The 22,062-nt window shown below is 43.5% G+C and overlaps 1 protein-coding gene across 11 annotated transcripts in view; it reads left to right on the top strand.

The window, feature by feature from the left end:
- The window catches only part of LOC137357181 (calcium/calmodulin-dependent protein kinase type II subunit beta), a 295,035-nt gene that overhangs the window by 170,071 nt on the left and 102,902 nt on the right, over nt 1-22,062 (top strand). For 6 of the 11 annotated variants that reach the window (XM_068023304.1, XM_068023307.1, XM_068023303.1 and 3 more), the window contains exons 6-11: nt 1,594-1,666; nt 8,601-8,703; nt 15,819-15,902; nt 18,318-18,412; nt 20,738-20,860; nt 21,384-21,467. In XM_068023304.1, the coding sequence (XP_067879405.1) occupies nt 1,594-1,666; nt 8,601-8,703; nt 15,819-15,902; nt 18,318-18,412; nt 20,738-20,860; nt 21,384-21,467 (562 nt within the window). Of the gene's footprint in view, nt 1-1,593; nt 1,667-4,943; nt 5,017-8,600; nt 8,704-15,818; nt 15,903-18,317; nt 18,413-20,737; nt 20,861-21,383; nt 21,468-22,062 lie in introns of all 11 variants that reach the window. The other 5 variants (XM_068023308.1, XM_068023305.1, XM_068023306.1 and 2 more) reach the window with 1 other exon arrangement.

Here is a 22,062-nt window from a genome sequence, read left to right as displayed (position 1 = left end):
TATTCAAAGACCAGAGGAATTCTCCCTCAACCAGCAGATGATCCTGTCATTAATCTCATTGCTGTTTGAGAAATCATGCTTTGTACAGTTTGGCTGCCATGTTTGCCTACATTGCAACAGTGATAAAACTTTAACATTAATTCATTGGCTGTAAAGCACTTTGGGACATCCTGAGGAGATGTAAGGTACTACTGAGGAATTTATAATGGAAAAAATGAAAATAAGGACAGATTACATGACAGAGACTGGGTTTATGACTGCATGCCCTCCTCCTATTATCCCTGGCTCCTAAGCCCACCCCACCCGCTTCACCTGAAGATATGTGCCTTGACTCTCCTGTGCATTGCAATGGGAGATTGATGAGTATTCAATTAGAAGTCCTGTGTATACATTTTTCCAGTCACACTTTGTGAAAAAACAACCCTATTGATATAAAACAGCCTCTCCCTCAACTCCCTGAGCAATTCCACTGGGGAGATCTCAAGTATATGGCTGGCATCTTGTGTAAATTTACCACATTCATGACATCCGTTTTTGATGGAGATACAAAACAATCCTTTTATTTATAAAAAAAAAGGAACTGAAATGAAGCCAGGCAAGTCATGCTAGGTTCCTCAGACTGAAAGTCCAAAAGTTACAAACAATTTGGTAAATTCGAATTCACCTGAGGCATTTGCGAGCAGCGGCGATGACCGAGGTTCCCACGGGGAGTTCTTGAGCAGCAGATTAAAGGGAAAAGGGCCTTTTCGCAGGTCAACATACAGCTGTTGGCGGCACCCTGGATTGCCCATGAACAACTCCATGGGTGGCCAGCTAGTTCCCATTTATTCAAGAATTTTGATGCTCCGATGTTTTCTTTTTCCCAATTTGAAACGTTAAAAGCAGAGGGCACTGGAAAAGGGTGTTGGGGGAGGCAGGGGGCGGGTGTGGCAGAGGGAGCAAGTGTGTTGCACCTATCACCACTTTTGTGGCAATGGCCAGTTTTGTGCCTGGCTCCCCAATTCAATCACAGCTGGAGGAGGGATATTCCAGTTCCAGTGAACACACAAGACGAGTAGGTGAGCCACTTGGGACTTCTTGTTTTTTTTTTTACATGACTAGGAATTAAAAAGAGCAAAAGTTATTAAGTTAGGAGTAAACTGCAATTAGGTAGGAGCATGACTTTGAGTAAGTCACTGACCTCTTCCAACCAGATATTTTGGAGAGTTTTATCTCGTTGAATGAAATGCTAATCAGGTTTTTGAAATAGATCGCTGTCTTGATGCATGTATTAACAATTGGTGAGTCGCATTGGTCAGAAATTACCTTAGAAACGGTTCCGCTCTGTGTTCTTGCTAAATTGATGTCTTTCCTTTCCTGTAAGTTTTCCAGCTGAAATAAGCGTGATACGCCAGTGTTTGTAATGTGGTGCTGTTCTCGCACCACATGGATGTCTGTTGTGCCAAAAAAAAAGCTGTCCTTTTCTTCCTCCTCTGTGACGGTTCTCCTCTTCACTTCCACAACATTCACTAGTCCTATGGTTCTCCTCCCTTTCCTTACCACTCCCCCTCCCTCTCTCCCACTTGTCTCTCCTTGTCCCGCTTTGTTTTACAGTCACTGTATTCATCAGATTCTAGACAGTGTTAATCATATTCACCAACATGACATAGTACACAGGGACCTGAAGGTCAGTATTCTCTAACATTTACAGAAATGAACAAAAAGAACCAAAAAAATTAAAATAATGATACGCTTGAGAGTCTAAAATTTTGTCACGTTTACAGATGCAGAGTTTATCCTGCCTCTCGTTATCGTTTGTCCTCTTTTGTGTCGTTATTTTACCTTTTTTTAAGACGTAATTTGCATGGCTATCACTACCATCCCAAAAGTCTCTTAGGTTCTCGGCTGTGACAGGCAATCGAAAGGAAATCGATCGGGGAAAACCAAGTAATGATCAGCAATATTCCCTTCTCCAATCACTGTCCCCCAACCTTCCACCTTCCCTCACGTTTACCTCACTCTGTGTGCGCAAGGTCAAAAAAAAGAGACCGTGTCGCAGTAAAAGCTTGCTGCACATATTGGAAGCAGAATGCCCACCCCCACAAACCCTGCCCTACTTCAAGTAAAAAAATGATTTTGAAAAGTGTTGCCCCTTCATGACCTTTGAGACTTCAAGGGCACGATTGCACTTCCATCTCTCCCTAAATTCTTGAGTCTGTCATGCTTTATTGCTCTTGACAATGTTCTTTACGAGAAGCACAGACTGGTTTGTGGCCAGGGCCAAGCATGAGCTTAGAACCACTTGCCCCTCATGGCAGCTGCAGCAACCTGTAAGCTCCTGGTCCCAAGAGAGAAGGGAACTTGGTGTCAATCGTGGGATCTGCTTGCAGGGTACTGAGGGTCATCAGTGGGATTGGCCTACCAGCCACTGAGGGTCAACACTGCGGTCAGATTGCAGGGCATTGGGGGACAACATTGGAGACGACTGCAGGACACTGAGGGTCAACATTTAGGTTGGCAATCAGCTCTGGGGGCGTCCTTCAGGACAGAGGGTCAGCACTGAGGTCGAACTGCAAGCAGCTGAGTGTCAGTGATAGCATCAGACTGCAGGCCACTGGGGACAATACTGGCATCAGATTGTGGGGCACTGGGGTCAGACTGGGGGTCAACACCGGGGTCAGACTGCAGGGCATAGGTTTTCTTTGCATCTTGAGCAACACTTGACAGTTCATGGATTAAGAAATTGGCAGTGTCTCTGCTTTCGCTGAAGGAAGAGAGGCGGGGTGGTGCTTCCTTTACCAAAAGATGATGAGTCTGGCAAGCCACTCATTTTCTTCTGTTGAAGTGCGATTGTTCTCTGACATGGAATGCATAGTTCCCTGCTAATAATGATGCCTAACCCCACTCAGCTGATGGGGGTTGAATGTCTAGGATTGCTGCAGGAAAAGCTCGAACAAACTTATTGCATAATTAACTTTTTCACTGATTAACATGCCATTTACTGTACCTTCCACACCATCCACCTTGAACATTTTAGAATTTAGTTTAAAAAACAAAAAATTCAAGTTTTTTCCCGTGCTGACCCTGCATAAATGTTGTTCATCTTCAGAACAGTATTTTGATTTTCCCTTTTATTGAGTACCATGATATTAGATTTTGATTTGTTTTCTCCACAAAATTTCTGAGGTCAGGGTAATGACCAATTGGCATTTATCATCTGAGGATTCTCTGCATATTGATAAGTGTCTGAAGTGGCCTTGTTTCCATGTGAACTCCTGCTGAGGCTGACTGTTCTTCATTGCCTGTCCCTAAAGTCTACCAGTGCTGTGCTGGTTCTGGCTCACAGGGACCTCGGCAAGTGCTCAGAACATTTACAGTCTTCCACTGGATCACCTCTGGTTTGGGACCTTGGTTAAAAATGATGCATTCCCAAATAACCACCCAGGAGCCAGGTCTTAGTCCACCAGCCACAGATGGGATTTTTGTAATTAGAAAAATATAAAGATGAGTATTAAAAGCCCTTTTGGATCTGCACGTTTGTTGATTCTTTCTGTGTTGAGTGTTGCAGCTTTTTGGACCATGAATATTCAGTGGTGTCATGTGACAGTTTGCACATCTGCAGAGGACGTTTGGTGCTTAACGGGTTAAATAAATGATTAATTTTTCATAGTCCCAGAGACAGCAAAATGTGATTGTAAAATGATGCCCACATTTTTTAATGCAAACTTTTTTGTTTTTTTAAACTAAATTCTAATGACACTTGGTGCCATTGAGATGTTGAATTGAACTTTTGGGTCTTGAATTGACTGTGAAACCTTTTGGTGGAAGGTGCAGGAACAGTGCTGCTATTCTGCAGCCATCTAATACTGTTCAACACTGCTTTACGGCATTTGGGTCACATCACCATTACTACAGCCAGGGAGCCACAACAGGAGCAGAGAAGTAATTTAAAAGAAAAACGCATGCTCCAAACCCAAGTTTCAGATTGAATTTGTATAAAGTGATGTCTGGAGCAGTGGGGTGGGTGGTGGGGGGGGCGGGGAGGTGGTGCGATGGGGGAATGGGAGCGGTGCTAAGCAGAGTTAGGAGCTTAAGGGAAGCAGCTTCTGAGCTGAGTATTAGATGCTTAAATTTCTGTACCGCACGTCCCAGTCGCCAGCTTTATACAGTGATTAGGATTTTTGGCTGTGTTTAACTGTGCCTCTATAGTCGGATTCTGCTATATATCATATATATTTATTGTAATCCAGTGTTTGTGCTCCTGCTGAAAGCATGGAGTGGAGCAGGTAACATCTGAATGCTGCTTTCGAGCCAACACAGGGCAGTGAGTCAAGGGCCGATGTTTGACCTTTCACCCCTGCCTCTATTCTATTGGGGTCAATACCTGGCTTGATCTGGGCTGATGGAGAAGTGAAGGTAGATGAGTCCCTCTCACTATGGCCAAGGGGTGGGGAGGTAGAGGAGGGGGGAATCATGGGAGTGTTGGGGGCAGGGGTACAAGCAGGTTTTCTTTTGATCTTTTGCACCTTCTCCTCCTGCATAATCAGCTGGAGAGTGAGGCTGCGGGGCAGGCTGGCTGTCAGGCCATAATTTCAGTCCAGGAATAGCACTTGTGACCCAATCAGTGCATAAGTATGTGTGATTTTAAATCACTCTGTTTTGTCCAAGAGTCTCTTCCTCACAACAGTGAAAATCACCACTTAAAACAAATCCCATGCAACCTGCCCTGAAGGATTTAATTTAGAATTCGAAATCCAGTGACGAGTCCCAACCTCCCCATCAAGTAACAAGTCAAAAGAAAAAGTGGTTCTGTTGCAGTTTGCCTGCTGGATTGAGCCAGGCTCGGGTTACTCCTGCTTTGCCCTGGCCTGGCATTTTGCTGAGACTTGTTTTTTGAGAGACTGCCAGTCTGTGCCATGTGAGACTCACCTGCAACTAACACGCCCCCTGGTGTTTGCATGCAGTCATTGCATTCAACAGATCCTGGAGGCCGTACTGCACTGCCACCAAATGGGTGTTGTCCATCGAGATCTTAAGGTGAGTTGTACCATAGTAATGATGGCGAGATTGTAACCCGAGCAAGTTGTGTCTTTTACATTTTCTGGTAAACTGTTCTAAATTTCTTGGCAGCTCTGTAGTGCTGGTAATTTTAACATGGAGCAGGAACTCAGGGCCCATGTTTCCCTTTCTCTGCCAGTTTACTCTTAATGGGAATTTGGGAATGTCATGGTGAGGGGGAATAGATGCTATGGTTAAAACTCTGTCAGAGATACCCATGAAAAAACCCCTTCTAACTTTATCAATGTCAAGGTAACATTGGCAATTTAGCTGCATATAAAATTTGTTACTGCATTGGCAGTGCTGTACAATTCATAGAGGAATTCACCTTTTTAAGGGTTTGTGATGGATTTGGAATTGACATGCATGAATAAATTGCTTCAAAACTTAACACATCGATGGAGAGAAACCCAGCAAAATGCCATGCGGCCAAGTTTTATTCAAACGGAGGAAAACTACTGTGTCTGGCAGTTCCCCAACACCAGCTGCATTCATTTTACATTTACATTTTACACCAGTTTACATTCATTCTCTATTAACCAGCCAAGCGTGTCTTGAGGAATTCTTGAACTCAACCAGACCAAGCTGAGGGGCGAGAGATTCAATTAGTCGCAGAATAGGCCTGAGAGTTGAAGCAGGATTCTTCCAAGATGTGACTAGAATGTTGTATATTCCACTCCAAGATGTGAGAAAACATCTTCAAAAAATTAGCTTTAAAATGCCACTCATTGAAAAGTTAAATCATTGTCTTCTTAGCCAAAGTGCTCCCATTCGAACCGATATTTTAGTCCTCTTAACTTCGTCAAATGGTCAGAGATTAATTTGGATTTTTCTTGGGGTTTCACATTGTTTTAAAAGCCCAGATAACTTTTCTTTACCCTGATATCATGACAAATTTTACCAGCGTTGTTAGGATTAATCTGACAGGGATTTTGTTTTCAGTGAGGGCAGGAGCGGGATATAATTTTGGCCTTGTGGTTGACGCAGCTGGGCCTTGTACATGTTGGTTTTCAGTCCTCTCATTCAAAAATCCAAACCACCACATGAACTCATGCAAAACATGAGCATTAACTCTGGAGAATGGAGAGGTGCAATATTTAGAAGCAGCAGTGACGGATTGTGAGCACAGCACGTGTGAATGTTGGCCGAGAACCAGCACCCGCTGCACTGTGCTGCATCTCATGGTCAAACATCACCTGGCACTCGCACCTGTATACTGACACTTGGTGAAGTGCTGTCAACAGCCATGAGCCAGCACGGGGTGGCACCCTTGAAGGGGTGGTGGGCGGGGGCTTGCGAGGGATGCATTAGGAAACCTGTGTTAAAATTACCAGCTCTATCTAACAAAGCTTGAGGCTTCGATGGCTCTGTCCCGTTTGCATGTGTTTTTTGGCTGGTAAATACTGCCAATGGGATGTGCTGGAAATAGCATGGCTGCTTTAGATCAGAATGTGTGCTTCTAACGTACATTGTATTTCATCATTTAATGGCTAGGTTTTGCACATTTATATTGACAATATTTTATGTATATATAATTTTCATAGTAAAGGACAATAAATAAAACTTTTTTGAAAAGTAAATGAATGTACAGTATTTGTGCGTAAAACACTCAAGGTGTTGATGGAAGCTTTTTTTGTGCGTGTGTTAAATTTGACATTGCGGTGTTTCGTAGCGTATTTAAATATTGGGGGTATCTCTAAGCTTTATGAATTCACTGTGGTGCACATGACAATACACCTGACGGTCAATCTGGGGAACCCTCGAAAGGTGACAGCTCCCAAGCTGCTTACAGCCTGAAGAATTCAAGCCCAGGATTTGGTGACCTCACAACTTCATTTATGAGATGTGTTCCTTTGCTCAATCTGAAAAAATTCTTCGAAATTATCATTTAATTATCTTCACTTGAACTCAGATGAAGGTTGGGGTGGGGGCGGCAGTAACATTCTCTCAATGAATTAATTTTATTCCCTCTTTGCTGAGGGCAACACTCCCAGTTCAAGAGCACAGGGAGTGACTTTCTCCAAAGGCCTGCCCTTTCCTGCTGGTGAACCAGTAGTTTTGTGTGACCCCACCACCACCCTTTCCCTTGAGGGTGATGTGGCCCACCCCCTAGGTACACAGGGTGACATGACCCTCTCCTGAAGTATAGGACTTAATAATCCGCTCCCCCCACAAAAGGGCCATGGTGTTACTCACTCCAGTCTACCCCAAGTTGCACAGTGTGAATGTTCCCCTGGACTTCCCTCCTCCTCCCCCTCCCCCAACATTCTACCCACAACCCACACACACATGGACAGTATGGACTCCCCCAGTCACTTCAAGGAGTACAAGATGATTCCCCTCCAAGTTATGTTTGTACTGCGATTAAGCATCGGGCTTTCGCTGAAGGCGTGTGAGCAAACTCCAAGTATTTTGAACAGTTCACTATCTGGCATGGCACCTGGGGAAGTGAAGCAATTTTGTGCAATCGATTATTCAGCTACATTTAATAATCTAATAACAATCAAAATCATTTTTTAATTGGCTTGTGAATGTATAAATATCTTACATCATTCTACCCTTCTGTCCTAAAGGAATTCATGCTTTGCCAGGACCCAGTTGCCCAAGCACTGGTCACACTCATGTAACTGGTGTGTCGCGGTGCAAGGCTTGACATCCAGTGCCAGCAAGCCTTACAATCGCTGGGAGTGCCAGAATCAAGCCCAGCCCTTTCCTCACCTGGCTGACTCGCTACCTACATAGATAAACGAAAAGGGATGAGAATCCTGACTGATTTTTTTTGGGAGTCTATGGCTCTGAGGCCAACACATTGCATCCAATGCATTCCAGCTGAGATCAGCACTAAGTTATGATCAGCCCTGGAAAGTTCCCTGAGCCTTCAGGATGGTGTATGAAGATAATTGTACATTTACCCCGCATTTTCTCCCTCACCACCCAATGTCCTACCCCCATCTCCTGGCTGACAGGTCACCTCTAAGCCAAAAGTCATTCTGAACATTGAATATAGAAACAGAGGTAATCGGCCATTTTGCCGCTCAAGCCTGTTCCGCCATTCAATAAGATTAATGTTGATCTGTGACTTAACTCCATTTGCCTGCCTTCACCCCATGTCCCTTCATATGTTTGATTAATTTGATAAAACGCTTATCAATCTCACATTTCAAATTAACAATTGACCTAGCATCAGTTGCATTTGCTGAAGAGAGTTCCAAACTTGTACCACCCTTTGCACGTAGAAATGTTTCCTGGTGTTCAGTCTATGTCCCCATGTCCTACATTCCCCAACTAGTAAAACTAGTTACTAGCAGTTTCTTAGAGATTTAATGGTGCAGCCTACGCTCAATTTGAATTAAATTAATTCCACTCGGGTCCCTATCCACAACGAAGAAATGGACACCATTGGAGTGTGGTCTCATATTTATGTGCTGTTTATCTGCACTCTTTCCAAATAAAATAAGGCTCAAAAGCACATATTGACTTGTTGATTAAGAGATTGCTCCTATTTTATGAATTCTGTTGCATAACAATGGCAATTTTCCTTCCACCAACAACCACACCCCAAGCCTGAAAATTTACTTCTAGCCAGTAAATGCAAAGGAGCCGCAGTGAAGCTCGCTGACTTCGGTTTGGCCATTGAAGTTCAAGGGGAACAGCAGGCATGGTTTGGTGAGTGAAGCAGTTCCTTTTACTAGACCTTTTCCAGCTGTTTGGCATTGTATTCAGCCCAATGTCTTGCTGTAACCTTGCCAAATATCGTCTGCATTCATTACCAGATGTAGACAAAACTCGTGGTGGCAAAAGCATTATTTTAGGTCATGAGATTGTGTAAAGAACAAGAGTTAAAATGGAAGCTATCTATTCTTGCTAAATGTGAAAATGGATGGCAAAGTTGGGCTGCCTCCAAGAAAACAGGTCAAATTGGTTCTCTTTTCTTCGAGTGTTTGAAAATGTTATCGAGTCTTTGGTAAACAGCCGACATGTTAACAGATCCCTGTGGAACGCCTGCAATTATTGGCAAAATTTTTTCCATTTATCACCGCCCTCTGTCATCTTAAATGAAGTCAGCTCTCATTCCATCCATGTAATGTGTCAATCCTTTTAGTCTCAATTTTCTTGCTAGTCCTATACAAAGAGAACTCTCTGTTCTCTCTCAAATAGTGCCGTACAATCTTCTGCCAATGCCTGTAAATCTCCAGTTCCGCCACCTTGTACCTCCCAAGTGTGTACTCGGCTGACTGCTCAGTCAACAACCACGATACCTCCATATCTCCTGTCTGATCCCGGATTACAACTACTGGCTTCCACTGTTGCTGGTGAACCCCAAGAAAACAACACAAGTAGGAGGAGCAGGAGTAGGCCATTCAGCCCCTCGAGCCTGCCCCACCATTCATTAAGATCATGGCTGATCTGTCCCAGACCTGAACTCCTCTTTTGGGCCTGCTCCGCATAGCCCTCGAATCCCCGAGATTTCAAAAATCTATCTGCCTCCTCTTTAAATACCATGAGTGACCTGGCCTCCACAACTCTCTGAGGTAGAGAATTCCAGAGATTCACCACCCTCTGAGAGAAGAAATTCCTTTGCATCTCAGTTTTAAATGTGTGCCCCCTTATTCTGTAATTATGTCCCCTAGTTCGAGATTCCCCCACCAGTGGAAACATATTCTCAACATCTACCCTGTCAAGTCCCCTCAGAATTTTATTTGCTTCGACAAGATCACCTCTCATTCTTATAAATGCCAATGAATAGAGGTCTAACCTGTTCAGCCAGTCTTCATAAGACAATTTCTTCATCCCAGCAAACAGCCTAGTCAAGCTTTTCTGAACTGCCTCCAATGCCAGTATATCCTTCCTTAAATACCGGGACCAAAACTGTACGCAGTACTCCAGGTGTGGCCTCACCAACACCCTGTACAATTGTAATAAGACTTCCCTATTTTTAAGCTCTGACCCCCAAGCAATAAAGGCCAAAAGTCCATTTGCCTTTCTAATTACCTGCTGCACCTGCATGTTAACATTTTGTGTTTCATGTACAAGAACACCCAGATTCCTCTACTGTAGTATTTTGTAGTCTTTCTCCGTCTAAATAATAATCTGCCTTTTTATTCTTCCTACCAAAGTGGATTACCTCACACTTTCCCACATTGAGCACCATCTGCCAAGTTTTTGCCCACTCACCTAACCTATCTATATCCCTTGGCAGATTCTTTGTATCCTCATCACAACATGCTTTCCCACCTATTTTTGTATCATCAGCAAATTTGGATACACTCCATTGTGTCCCTTCCTCCAAGTCATTGATATAGATATAAATAGTTGAGGCCCTTGGACCAATCCTTGTGGCACCCCACCAGTTACGGCTTTCTAACCTGAAAAAGACCCATTGATCCTGACTGTCTACCTTCTGTGTGTTAGCCAATCCTCAATCCATTCCAATATATTATCCCCAATACCCTGAGCTCCTATTGTGTGCAATAACATTTTCTGTGGCACTTTATCGAATGCCTTCTGGAAATCCAAATACACTCCATCTACCGGTTCCCCTTTATCCACTCTGTTTGTTATATCCTCAAAGAACTCTACCAAGTTTGTCAAACATGATTTCCCTTGCATAAAACCATGTTGACTCTGTTTGATTACATTATGTTTTTCAAAATGTCCTGCTATTTCTTCCTTCATAATGGACTCTAGCATTTTCCCAATGACAGATGTTAAGCTCACTGGTCTATAGTTTCCTGCTTTCTGTCTCCCTTCTTTCTTGAATAGGGGATCACATTAAAGCTTTCCCAATCCGCTGGTACCCTACCGGAATCCAGTGAGTTTTGGTATATTATGACCAATGCCTGTACTATCTCTGCAGCCACTTCTTTTAAAACCCTTGAATGTAGGCCATCAGGTCCTGCGACTTGTTTGTCTTCAATCCCATCAGTTTGTCCAGCACCTTTTCCCTCGTGATAGAGATTGTTACAAGTTCCTCCCTCCCATATACACCTTGCTCATCTATTATTGGGATGTTTATAGTGTCCTCCAATGCAAAATATTGGTTTAAATTATCTGCCATTTCCCTGTTCCCTGTTATTAATTCCCCAGTCTCAACCTCTAAGGGCCCCACACTTACTTCAGCTACTCTCTTCAGCTACTGAAAGGTGCAGTATGAATACATGCTCTTTTTACTGGAAGTTAGGCTGGTTGTGAGAGGTCATTTCCTGTAGGTCATTGATTGAACCGATCTCGTCTGACTGTCCTTTACAATTACAATGCCACGTGCATCACAATTCCTCCAAAGTCTAGATCCAGATGATGAATAACAGAAAACTGCAACAGACCTAACAGAATCCCTGCAGGACAGCACTGAAGACCAGACTGCAAGCATATGCACACGCACTGCTGACCACTTTCTGCCTACAGGCTTTCAGCTCATTCTCAATCCATTGCAGTAGGTCGACACTAATACCCAAGGCTTTTATCCTTTTACAGAACCTTCTTGTACCATATCACAAGCTTTTTAAAGTTCAGGTAGACAATATCTACCAGGTTTTCTTGATGAATTATCTTGTTGACTTGTTGAGAAAATACAATTAAATTGGCACGGTGGGACCTCCTTTGGAAGCCATGTTGGGTGTCTTTCACATGCCCTTCTCTGTGTAAGTACTCAGTGCATCCCTAAAGATTCCCTCAAGCCCCTTTCTGATTATTGACATCAAAATGATGGACTTATAATGAGCCTGATCTGTCTTATCCTCTATTTTTCAAGACTGAGACTAGATTAGCTTCCTTCCAGTCGAAGGGAACAATCCAGTACTCCAGCACACCTGTCCTATCTCCCAAGAGCTCTCGGATGGAGATTGTCTGGACAGGCTGCTCTTTTTGTGTTCAGGCTTCAAATTCCATCTGAAACAATATGTTCTACTGTGTTCATACATTTTATTGTTAATAACCCCATTGAATTCTGACAGTGGAGCATCGTTTTCAGTGAAGCCAAGCCAGTTCCTGTCCTTGACCTGACCTGACATGGTGCAGGGATGTGAGACTTTAGTGTATTGATTAAATGAAACCCATGTTAGAAATGCAAAACATTATTTGGTAACAGTTTCACCAAGCATGAGGATATGTGACAAGTCCATTAAAATCGAACTGGCAAGAAGTCTGGATGTTTATGTCCCATTTGTTTTGCTGGTTTTTGTGTGCAGAAATTTGCTGCAGTTGTTGAATTGGTTTTCAGCCTTCCATTTCAAATGGGCAGTACGTTCAAGTGGCCACATTACAGCCCGAATCTGTAATTTGTCCACACAGCAAGCTCTTAGTTTTGAGGGCAGAAGATGGATGTGATGGTGGTTTTTCCCTTAGAGGAAGGAAGTGAATCAACCAGCCCATGCTGCTCCCGTACATCTCCCGACACCAGGGGACTGGGAGCAAGGTGGCTGTGAAACAGGAAATGGCATAAAGCAAGGAAGGAAAATGCCATTTCAGAATTGTTTTAAAAAGCAAACATATTCATCCAGTTTCATTCAGATGTTTTTGACGAATTATCTCTGGTTTTCCTCAAATTTAAGTGGTCAGAATTTGGGCACTTGGCCAATTCAATACAGGATGTCAATGAAACCATTTCCTCATTCATCAAAGTTTTTATGAAATGCTTGCTTTCCTGGTTAGTAAATATTGTGTGACACTTAGCTGAGGCACAAGAGCAATTCTTCTTTGTTACAGCTGATGTAAAATTATAGCTGTTACTCTCCATTCAGGTGGCTAAGATAATTGCATCAGGAGCTGTCTCCTTTGTGTTTGTGAATTGGGCACTGAGTTGCTATATGTTCCATGGTCTATTCTGGGTGACCACAGATTAGAGTCATAGAGTCATACAGCACAGAAACTGGCCTTTTGGCCCATCGTGTCCGTGCCGGCCATCAAGCACCTAACTCTTCTGATCCCATTTTCCAGCACTTGGCCCTTAGCCTTGTATGCTATGACATTTCAAGTGCTCATCTAAATACTTCTTAAATGTTGTGAGGGTTCCTGCCTCTACCACCTCTTCAGGCAGTGCGTTCCAGATTCCAACCACCCTCTTGGTGAAAATTTTTTTCCTCAAATCCCCTCTAAATCTTCTGCCCCTTACCTTAAATCTATGCCCCCTGGTTATTGACACCTCCGCGAAGGGAAAAAGTTTCTTCCTATCTAATTTATCAATGCCCCTCGTAATTTTGTATACTTCAATCCTGTCCCCCCTCAGCCTTCTCTGCTCGAAGGAAAACAATCCTCGCCTTTTCAGTCTCTTTTAATAGCTAAAATGCTCCAGCCCAGGCAACATCCTGGTAAATCTCCTCTGCACCCTCTCCAGTGCAATCACATCCTTCCTATAGTGTGGCGACCAGAACGGTATACAGTACTCCAGCTGTGGTCTAACTAGCGTTTTATACAGCTCCGTCATAACCTCCCTGCTCTTATATTCTATGCCTCGGCTAATAAAGGCAAGTATCCCATATGCCTTCCTAACCATTTGTGCTTCAAGCATTCGCAGCTGCCTTGGTTTCCAGTGATGCGGTTTAGGCTTGCCCATGAGTTTGGCAAAGTTCAAAGCCAGGGATCTTCAATGTTGGATATTTCACGAGGTGTTTTTCATGACTTGTTGTGAACTGCATTTGGCTTTCCAAGTTTTATCAGGATTGAAGTCAGGTCAGTCAGGCATGTCTGATTAATGTCACTGCTAAACCTACTCCTTGACTTGAATATACAACAGAACCCTAGTGTTAATATGCTGCCGGTATATCATCAGGTTGATCCTCTGCTGCTTCTCAAATGCATGGAAGCAAAATAATGAACCTTGTCTTTTAAGATGGTCCCTTCCATAAGATGACTGAGTGTGATTACACTGGGTGTAGAAAGCAGCCCTCCTGTTCTCTCTGTTGTGCAACACAGTGTACCTGTCCACCCATCTCATCTCTCATGGTCCACCACTGTTGCACTGTCCCTGGTCAGTTCCATGTCTGCCTACCCACTGAAACCAGCACGTTTCCTGTGATGACTTGTCCTCTGTCCATCTATGGTATCCCCGAATGTGTCCCTTCCTTTTTCTCATCTACCTGCTCCCCGTCAGCGTCATTGCACTTCAGTGTGTGGAGTCAGGGTTCAGCTCTTAAATGTCTGCTAATTGTATTGAGCTCTAGCTCTATGCCACCACTCATGACTCCTCAAATATGACTCCTCAAATATGACTCCTCAAATATGACTCCCCAAATATGACTCCCCAAATATGACTCCCCCATGTCTAGACTTCAAAATTCGTGTCCTCCTACAAGTCCCTGCATAACCAGGTTCCAGACACTATTGCTGCTTTCTTTGGACTGTCTTCTTGGGCGTGTCCTCCACTCTTGCACCATTAGAATTCCCTTCAGTAGAAGAGCCATCTGTCCCATTCTTAGGAGCACTCTCCCTAAACCCCTCCAGCTCTGTTTGCTCTCTGCTTTCCTTCAAAGGCCTCCTCACAACCTACCATTTTGATTTGGCTTTCAATCGCTGTGTCCAATGCATCACCTGGTTATTTTCATTTCTCTGAACTGCATGAGATTATGTTAAATGCACTACACAAGTAATCTCGATTTAACATCTCATCTGAAAGATGATACCTCTAACGGCACTACGCTGCAGCGTCTGCTGAAAGATTGTGCTCCATTCCCTGGAGTGGGATTTGAATTAACAGCTTCTGGCACAGGTGAAAACGTTACTGCTGATCCACGACTGATACTTTGTAGGCAATGATCTGATTGTGTCATTGGGTGGGTTTAATTAAAATTACCCCCAATATATCAGTCAATCCAGAAAACCAACTTTGGTTTGGTCTAATGGTTTGATAGATAAATTGAGAAGCTCTGAGAAGTTACAATCGTTCAAAATCGAGGTTCACTGTACTGACTCCGACCATAACCATTCCTTTCCAGCACCTCAAAAATGGGAAATGTTGCCCTCCTTCAACATTCACTTATTCTGACAAGTTCAAGGCTTTTAAAAGCCCAAGCCTGGCACCATCTGATCATTACTTGTTCATTTATTTGCTTTTCTCTAGTCTTCCTGCTTTTGCTCACTGCGACCCCATCTATGGTCACTACGAGCCTTGGCTTTTTCAGTTGGAGAAGATGAAGGATTCACTTGAAAATTGACTTTGAGGAGCTTAAAAAGTCAAACAGCCCAAACTCAAAGGCACTGCACAGGCCAACCTCAATGCAAGGCAAAGCAGTATTGCACAAAACCGTAAAGATTAGATACAAACACCAGCCCATCCTCCAAAGGCCAGGTAGATTCACAGAGAATACTAACAGAGATAAACAGACGCCAACCTCATGCAACTTGACCATTGGAAATCTGATGCAACATGGGCCCGGGTGAAGAGTCATATCTCTGGCATCAGGCCAGGAAAGTTTCACTTGCACTTGGTGCCCGGCAAACTTCAGCTTTACCTGAGCACTGAGAATAGAAGGAAAGAGGATGAAGTTTTTGTTTAACAAACCTGCACTTACATATATTCCAGCATTAGGCTACTCGGCTGAATTGATTTTTTTTCCCCTGCAATCAGAAAAATGATTTCTCAACAGCCATGACAAACCAATGAGAAAGATGTTGGGCCAAACCATCATTGACACCAGGTTTAAAAGAGAGTGAGACTGATGTCCATGGCTTCCGCTTTATGCAACATAGTCCATTACAGTTCTTTCGACAACATATATTTGTGAATTATATTTCTGTACTTGAGAAATCTAAATTAAAATGTTTGACAGCATGTTTCTTATCTGCAGGTTTCGCAGGCACACCTGGCTACCTCTCTCCCGAAGTACTTCGAAAAGAAGCCTATGGGAAGCCAGTGGATATCTGGGCATGTGGTAAGTAAGCAGACAGAGACTATGATGTTGACTGACAAAAACTAGCCTGTGCTGAAAGTTTGGCGAGGTTATCCACATGGTTAAGAGTGAAGGGTCTTTGCAAGTTTTTCACAAGCTGCCAGTGGCATGGAGTATCTTTGGATCAGTAGAATTTGGGGTGGTGAGGATGTGAAAAGCTGCAAGTCCCCCCATGATGTTGCCAATGTAAGATCATGACAGTTTTTATTCCCTGGGCCTCTTGTTAATATAATTGATAGGCTGTACCCCCTGATTGTGTCGGGCAACAGTCTCATGCACTGATAGGAGTTGGGTGAAGGGTTTACATTGATGGCTGGTCACCGAAAGTGAGTGCCTGATATCAATCAGTCTACTAATGGGAGAGGCATTAGGAACAGATAAAAAGCGCTTTCCCTTCGACGAGCAGGGAAATATCGGCGGGTGTTTTTGAGTACCATTTCATAGTGCTGTTTGTAGCTTGTGGGAAACGTGTCACAGATATAAATGGGAGGATATCTGCCAGAGGTAGAAGCCGGCTCATGCTCTGAATGGATTTCAGTTTCCATGTTCGATGGAAGTCACTTGACCATAAATCCTTCAAGAAAGCAGCTCCTCCGGTGGTCACTTTTCTGCCATGACAAACCCTTGAACTGAGCCAGTCTGTCAGAGACACAACAGCCATAGGGGCCAAAGTAGCCACCAGAGTACTGAGAAGGGGAAAATACAGATTTACCCTTATCCAGTGCTTTTCTGTCTTCTCTAACAAATGCTATTTTCTAGCCATGACAGGACCAGTTTGCACCTCAGTCCTGAGTCACAGAAGCTAGACCCAAGATCTGTCTCTTCCAACAAAGACCTGTGTGCATCGGTTCTAACCTCTTTCCACAGTGTTATAAATGCACACTTAATCTGTGGGAGGCACTTAGTAGTAACCAGTTCCTCTCACTGTTTTGGCCATGAATGATTCCACTTCAGTACCGAGGTCCAATATAGTTCCTCCAGTACATAAAGATATGATGATATCACAGGCTTAGAGAATACTGATCACAACCAGTTTTTTCTATCAACTTTGTGCTCACTTCCACGCAAGCTCTCATCAGATCCCAAGACCCAGGCTCTGTCCATGAAAGCAGAAACCAAATGAATAAAATGAGAGAAAATTTATGCAGTGTGATAGTGACGAAAGATGAGGACAACAACTAAATGGATCATGATTGTTTTGGGTTTTAAAAAGGAAAATGTGCATCTATTGAATGTGCAAATGCCCATCCATATTCTTCGGGTTGAACATTCACTTTTTGGTTCGGAGCAGGTTGTCCAACCTTTTCGGGCAGAGGGTCGCATTATGATTTTTGCTCGGCCCAGGGGGCTGGTGAGCAAATTTTGAAATATAAAGGCATAAAAATTTATCTTAATAAAAACAATAACAAATGCACATTTTTGTGAAGAAGCTTTCAATGAGGAGACTAATTTATAGACTTATTTTCTCGTCACTATATTGAAAATTGATTTAGTGACATACCTGGCATTGTTTTTGCTTGCAGAAGTAGTCCGTCTCTGTCCGCACACTTGAGTAGCACTGCAGAATATTCGGGATAAATGTCCACCTTTCAGGGGTTCTGTCTCTCTCTCTTTTCTCCATCTCTCTCCCTGTGTTCCTCCGCCTCTGTGTTTTCCCCCCCCCTCTCTGTGTGGTCCTCGCTCTCTGTGTTCCTCCCCGTCCACTCCTCTCTCTTTTCCCCCCCCCCTCTCTCTTTCTCGCTATTCCCCCTCTCTCTCGCTATTCCCCCTTTCTCTCTCTCTCTCTCTACCCCCTCTCTCTCTCTCTTCCCCCTCTCTCTCTCTTCCCCCTCGCTCTCTCTCTTCCCTCCCTCTCTCTTCCCCCTCTCCCTCCCTCTCTCTTCCCCCTCTCCCCCCCCTTTCCCCCCCTCTTTGTTTCCCCTGCCGCTGCCCCCTCTCTCTGACAGTTGCAGTGGGCGGGAGCACTCATCGGAGCTGCCTTGTGCTTGGTTAGTTTGTTTAAAAACATCAAACTGAGTTTCATGGCTCAGCTGCTGTAGCAGGAACGTGCTTCCCACCATTGGACTGATTCGGGGTTTTCCGGCGGGCTTTTTAAAACAAAAAAGTCGGAAAACCCCGAATCTGTATGATGTTGGGAAGCGCGTTCCTGCTTCAGCAGCTGTCATCTGTGAAACTGATAGCGTGATGTTTTTAAAAAGTCCACTCTGCAGGAAGACAAAGGGAAATTTCCCATCTCCGTTCATGGAGGCCTGGTGTGGATGAGGAACGGCCAGGGGCTGGATCCTGACCCACGGGCAGTATGTTGGACAGCCCTGGTTTAGAGTTTGTATGAAAAATCCAGAGCTGCTCTTTGATTGAAATACATATGTCTGTTTGTGCTTGTGTTTTTCATTGTAGGAGTTATTCTCTATATCTTGCTCGTTGGCTACCCACCTTTCTGGGATGAAGACCAGCATAAGCTCTATCAGCAGATCAAGGCCGGCGCTTACGATGTACGTACATGAAAGCAACTTGGTTTGACCAGCATGATACCAAAATGGAACACCTTCCAAATTCATTTCCATCTAAAGTTTGTCCTGACAGTGCACAGCCCCTTTGGGAGCAATGGACAATGAGGTACCAGACTGCAATCTGGCACCCCTGCCTCAAACATCATCCTGAATTGTACCCTTTGGAGAAGGAGGTGCACAAAAGAATGATTTGTTTTTTTTTTGTGTTTCAAAGAGTGCTGTTGACAGTATCAAGGGATTTGAAGGTAAGCTGACTGCAAGAGGAGGTGGCTACCCAGCAGAGAAGCTCTAGATTCACTTAAAGTGTGTGCTGAGTAATTCAGTTTCCTCCCCGCCGCGACAGCCTCCAGACCAGTAAATCCTTCAAGCCAGGTTCCCTTGAGAATATCTGCACTACTGGATAGGAACAGAAACATTTCTCCAGGATGATTCAGAGAAAATAGAAGGATAAATTGATGGCTTAACTGCAATCTTGATCTTAAGATTTTCTTTGATACCTTGCCTTACATGGAGATCTAAGAGCTGAAATGGTATTTGAAAAAAAAAAATGCTTTGATCAAGCTCAGATTCACTTCACCTTGCTCGAGAGTCTCTGTGGATACAGTAGCTAAATGATTCTGCAACTGGACTAACAACCCAAATCCTACAATAGCAGGTTGCAAAATTGAACTGGTCATTTGTGCTGTGAAGACCTAACTGTATCTATATTACTGCAGTCCAATGCCGAAGACAAGACATACTGTCTTGCCGCTGAGAAATCCTCCCTATTAAAAATGCACTCTCTCTCCATACGTATGTTTCCTACTCAAATAAGTCCAGAGTTAACACAGCCGCAATTAGGCACAGAGAATCTTCGGATTGGGTTGCCGCTGAGCATGCAGAAGAGGACTCCTTGCATTCAATTTGCACATCTTGCCACCAGAGAACTCTGATGAGTTCCCCACTGCTTTGTCAGATAGGTCCACCCAGGGCATGGGCTTAAACATTGTGTGGAGGAATGCCAATCCCCAATGGCAGCTCTACTTTTCCAGCTCCCATTAATGTGTTATGTTAACTGCTCAATCATTGGCAGTGCTGTGGACCACCTTGCTTGATCAGTTCTGTCATCAAGGGCTATTTGTTCCCACTACCAGGCAGGTTGCTATTGGAGCCAACTCAGCTTAAAAGGGGATCCTGCAGAACTCCCCGCTCTGCCCAGTTGGTCATTGGATAAATGACAAATTGTGGGTCTGGGTTTTGATGCAGTCAGAACTTAAAAGTTGAAAAAAAAATTGTAATTTGCCCATGCAATATCTCTTCATTTATGAGTTACTGGCAGTGTTAGCTTTGGTTCTACTTTATCTGAGAATAGGAATATTTGTGAGGCTGCAGTTTTTGCAACTTAGTACAGAGAAATAAAATTCGGTCCTCTTAAATGTCACTGGTCAGTGATTCGAGTGTCATCAGTAACATCACTGGTCACAAGGAATAGATTGTACCACTGGTAATTCACGTCTTTCCAATAGTGAATTATATAGATAGTAATAAAAGGAAAGCACTTTTTATTTTATTCTCTGTGTTGCTGAGTTCTTCTGTTTGAACAAGTGGCCATTCAGTGTAATGGAAAAATATAAATCACCACAGACTGAAGGTGGTAATCATGTTTTATACCATTGTGATTCCTCTTGTGGTAAATTAATTTCCTGTGGCATTGATTAATGCAACAACAACTTGTATTTATATAAAACCTTTAACGTCGTAACCTGTCCAAAGACGCTTCACAGGAGCCACATTTGGAGTTATTGGGGCAGATGGTCTAAAGCTTTGTCAAAAAGGTAGGTTTTAAGGAGGGGTTTAAAGGAAGAAAGAGAGGCGGAGAGGTTTCGGGAGGGAATTCCAGCGCTTAGGCCTTCGCAGCTGATGGCACGGTCGTCGATAGTTGAGCGATTAAAATTGGAGATGCCCAAGAGGCGAGAATATCTTGGAGGGTTGTGGGGCTGGAGGAAATTACAAAGGTCCATGGTGGGACTTGATGACAAGAATAAGAATTATGAAATTGAGGCATGGCTTAAACAGGAGTCAGTGAGCACAGGGGTAATGGGTGAATGGGATTTGGTGCAGTCCTTAAAAAAGACTTTTGCAACCGATTTATTTCAAACTAGAGATGAAAGCATACAGTAAGCATTTAGTGCTGACCAAGGAAGGAATGGCTCCCACCCACACTTAATACAAGAAGGAAATAAATATGGACAGAAGTAAGATGTAAAATACACACCATTTCTTGGAACTTCTGTGCCTACTTTACCTGTTTTTCTGTCCCCCTCCTAGTTTCCTTCCCCCGAGTGGGACACAGTTACTCCAGAGGCCAAGAATCTTATCAACCAGATGCTGACGATTAATCCTGCCAAACGTATTACTGCCACTGAGGCCCTGAAACACCCTTGGGTCTGTGTAAGTGTTCACCGACTCGCATTGCTCAGGAGATGCGAGTGGCTTTAAATTCTTCATCATCGCCTGGAAACAAATAATGTATCTAGTTTCAAAATTATATCACTTTTGCTATTACTAAAACTTAAAAGGCAGAAACTTCACACCCCACCATGTGTTTACAATCGAAAGTTGATTGGACTTAGCCACCTCACATTTGTTACTGAGGCGAATGGTGGATTTTTGCCTGTGTACCTTTTCTCCATTTGCTATTTAATGTGGGTTGTCCCCGTGCAATTTATCTGTCTGGGGCAGTAATGTGTCCTGGATTGAAAGAGGTATGCAGAAGTAAATTAGCACATTCTGATGATGGCCAGTTCACAGTGCAAGGAAGCGTGGGATAGCCGGTTAATGGAGAAACAGTAGTTTGACCATGTGTTTTTAATGGGCTGTGGAACGAATGGGGAAATATGTTCACAGTATTGGAAGCAAGAGATAAATTTTCAGAAAAAATCTCTGTGAAATTAAATGTTTTGTTTACTTTCAGCAACGATCCACTGTTGCATCTATGATGCACCGCCAAGAAACTGTGGAGTGTTTGAAGAAATTCAATGCCAGGCGAAAACTCAAGGTAAGAAAGACTTGGTTATCATCAGTGCAATGGGGGCCATGTCAGTTTTTCAAGTCTGCTTGGGAAGCTTGCATTTGATTCGTAGAATTATTATTGCATTGAGACTGATGATCAGAGAATTCAGCATGTTCAGATCTTTCTTTCCTCCTTCGGATCTGGACTTGAAAAGAAGACTTGCCCTAGCGCAGTTTCCAGACCAAGTTATTGATCCATTCACTCACCTATTAGATTACCTTGCTGAATCTCTAAGTCTCATAACCCTCAGTTCTGCAAGGGACTTGTCCAGTCCCTTTTTTTGAACTCCGTCATAATTCCCTATTGTCCAGCCTCATTGTTGGTCTGGTCTATATGTTTCTCAACCTTGTCATTTTTTAAAAAATGTCTGAATTTCTTTTTTTTTGCTTCCTTACTCTGAAACTAAGTCACCTGTTCTTGGACAGCAGCAAGACCTCTGTATCTGTGTTGTTCAAATCTTCAATTTTAAATATTGCTGTTGAATCAGACTCAAACTTCTCGGAGCAAAGGCCCAGAGTAGCTGAGTGCTGTCCAGAATTCAGACCCCTTAGTTTGAGAACCTAGTCTTCCAGAAGCGCCT

Source organism: Heterodontus francisci, chromosome 47, assembly GCF_036365525.1.
Source record: "Heterodontus francisci isolate sHetFra1 chromosome 47, sHetFra1.hap1, whole genome shotgun sequence".
Lineage (NCBI taxonomy): Eukaryota > Metazoa > Chordata > Chondrichthyes > Heterodontiformes > Heterodontidae > Heterodontus > Heterodontus francisci.
The sequence above is the reverse complement of the archived record's forward strand: the minus strand, read 5'-3'. Positions and strand labels throughout refer to the sequence as shown.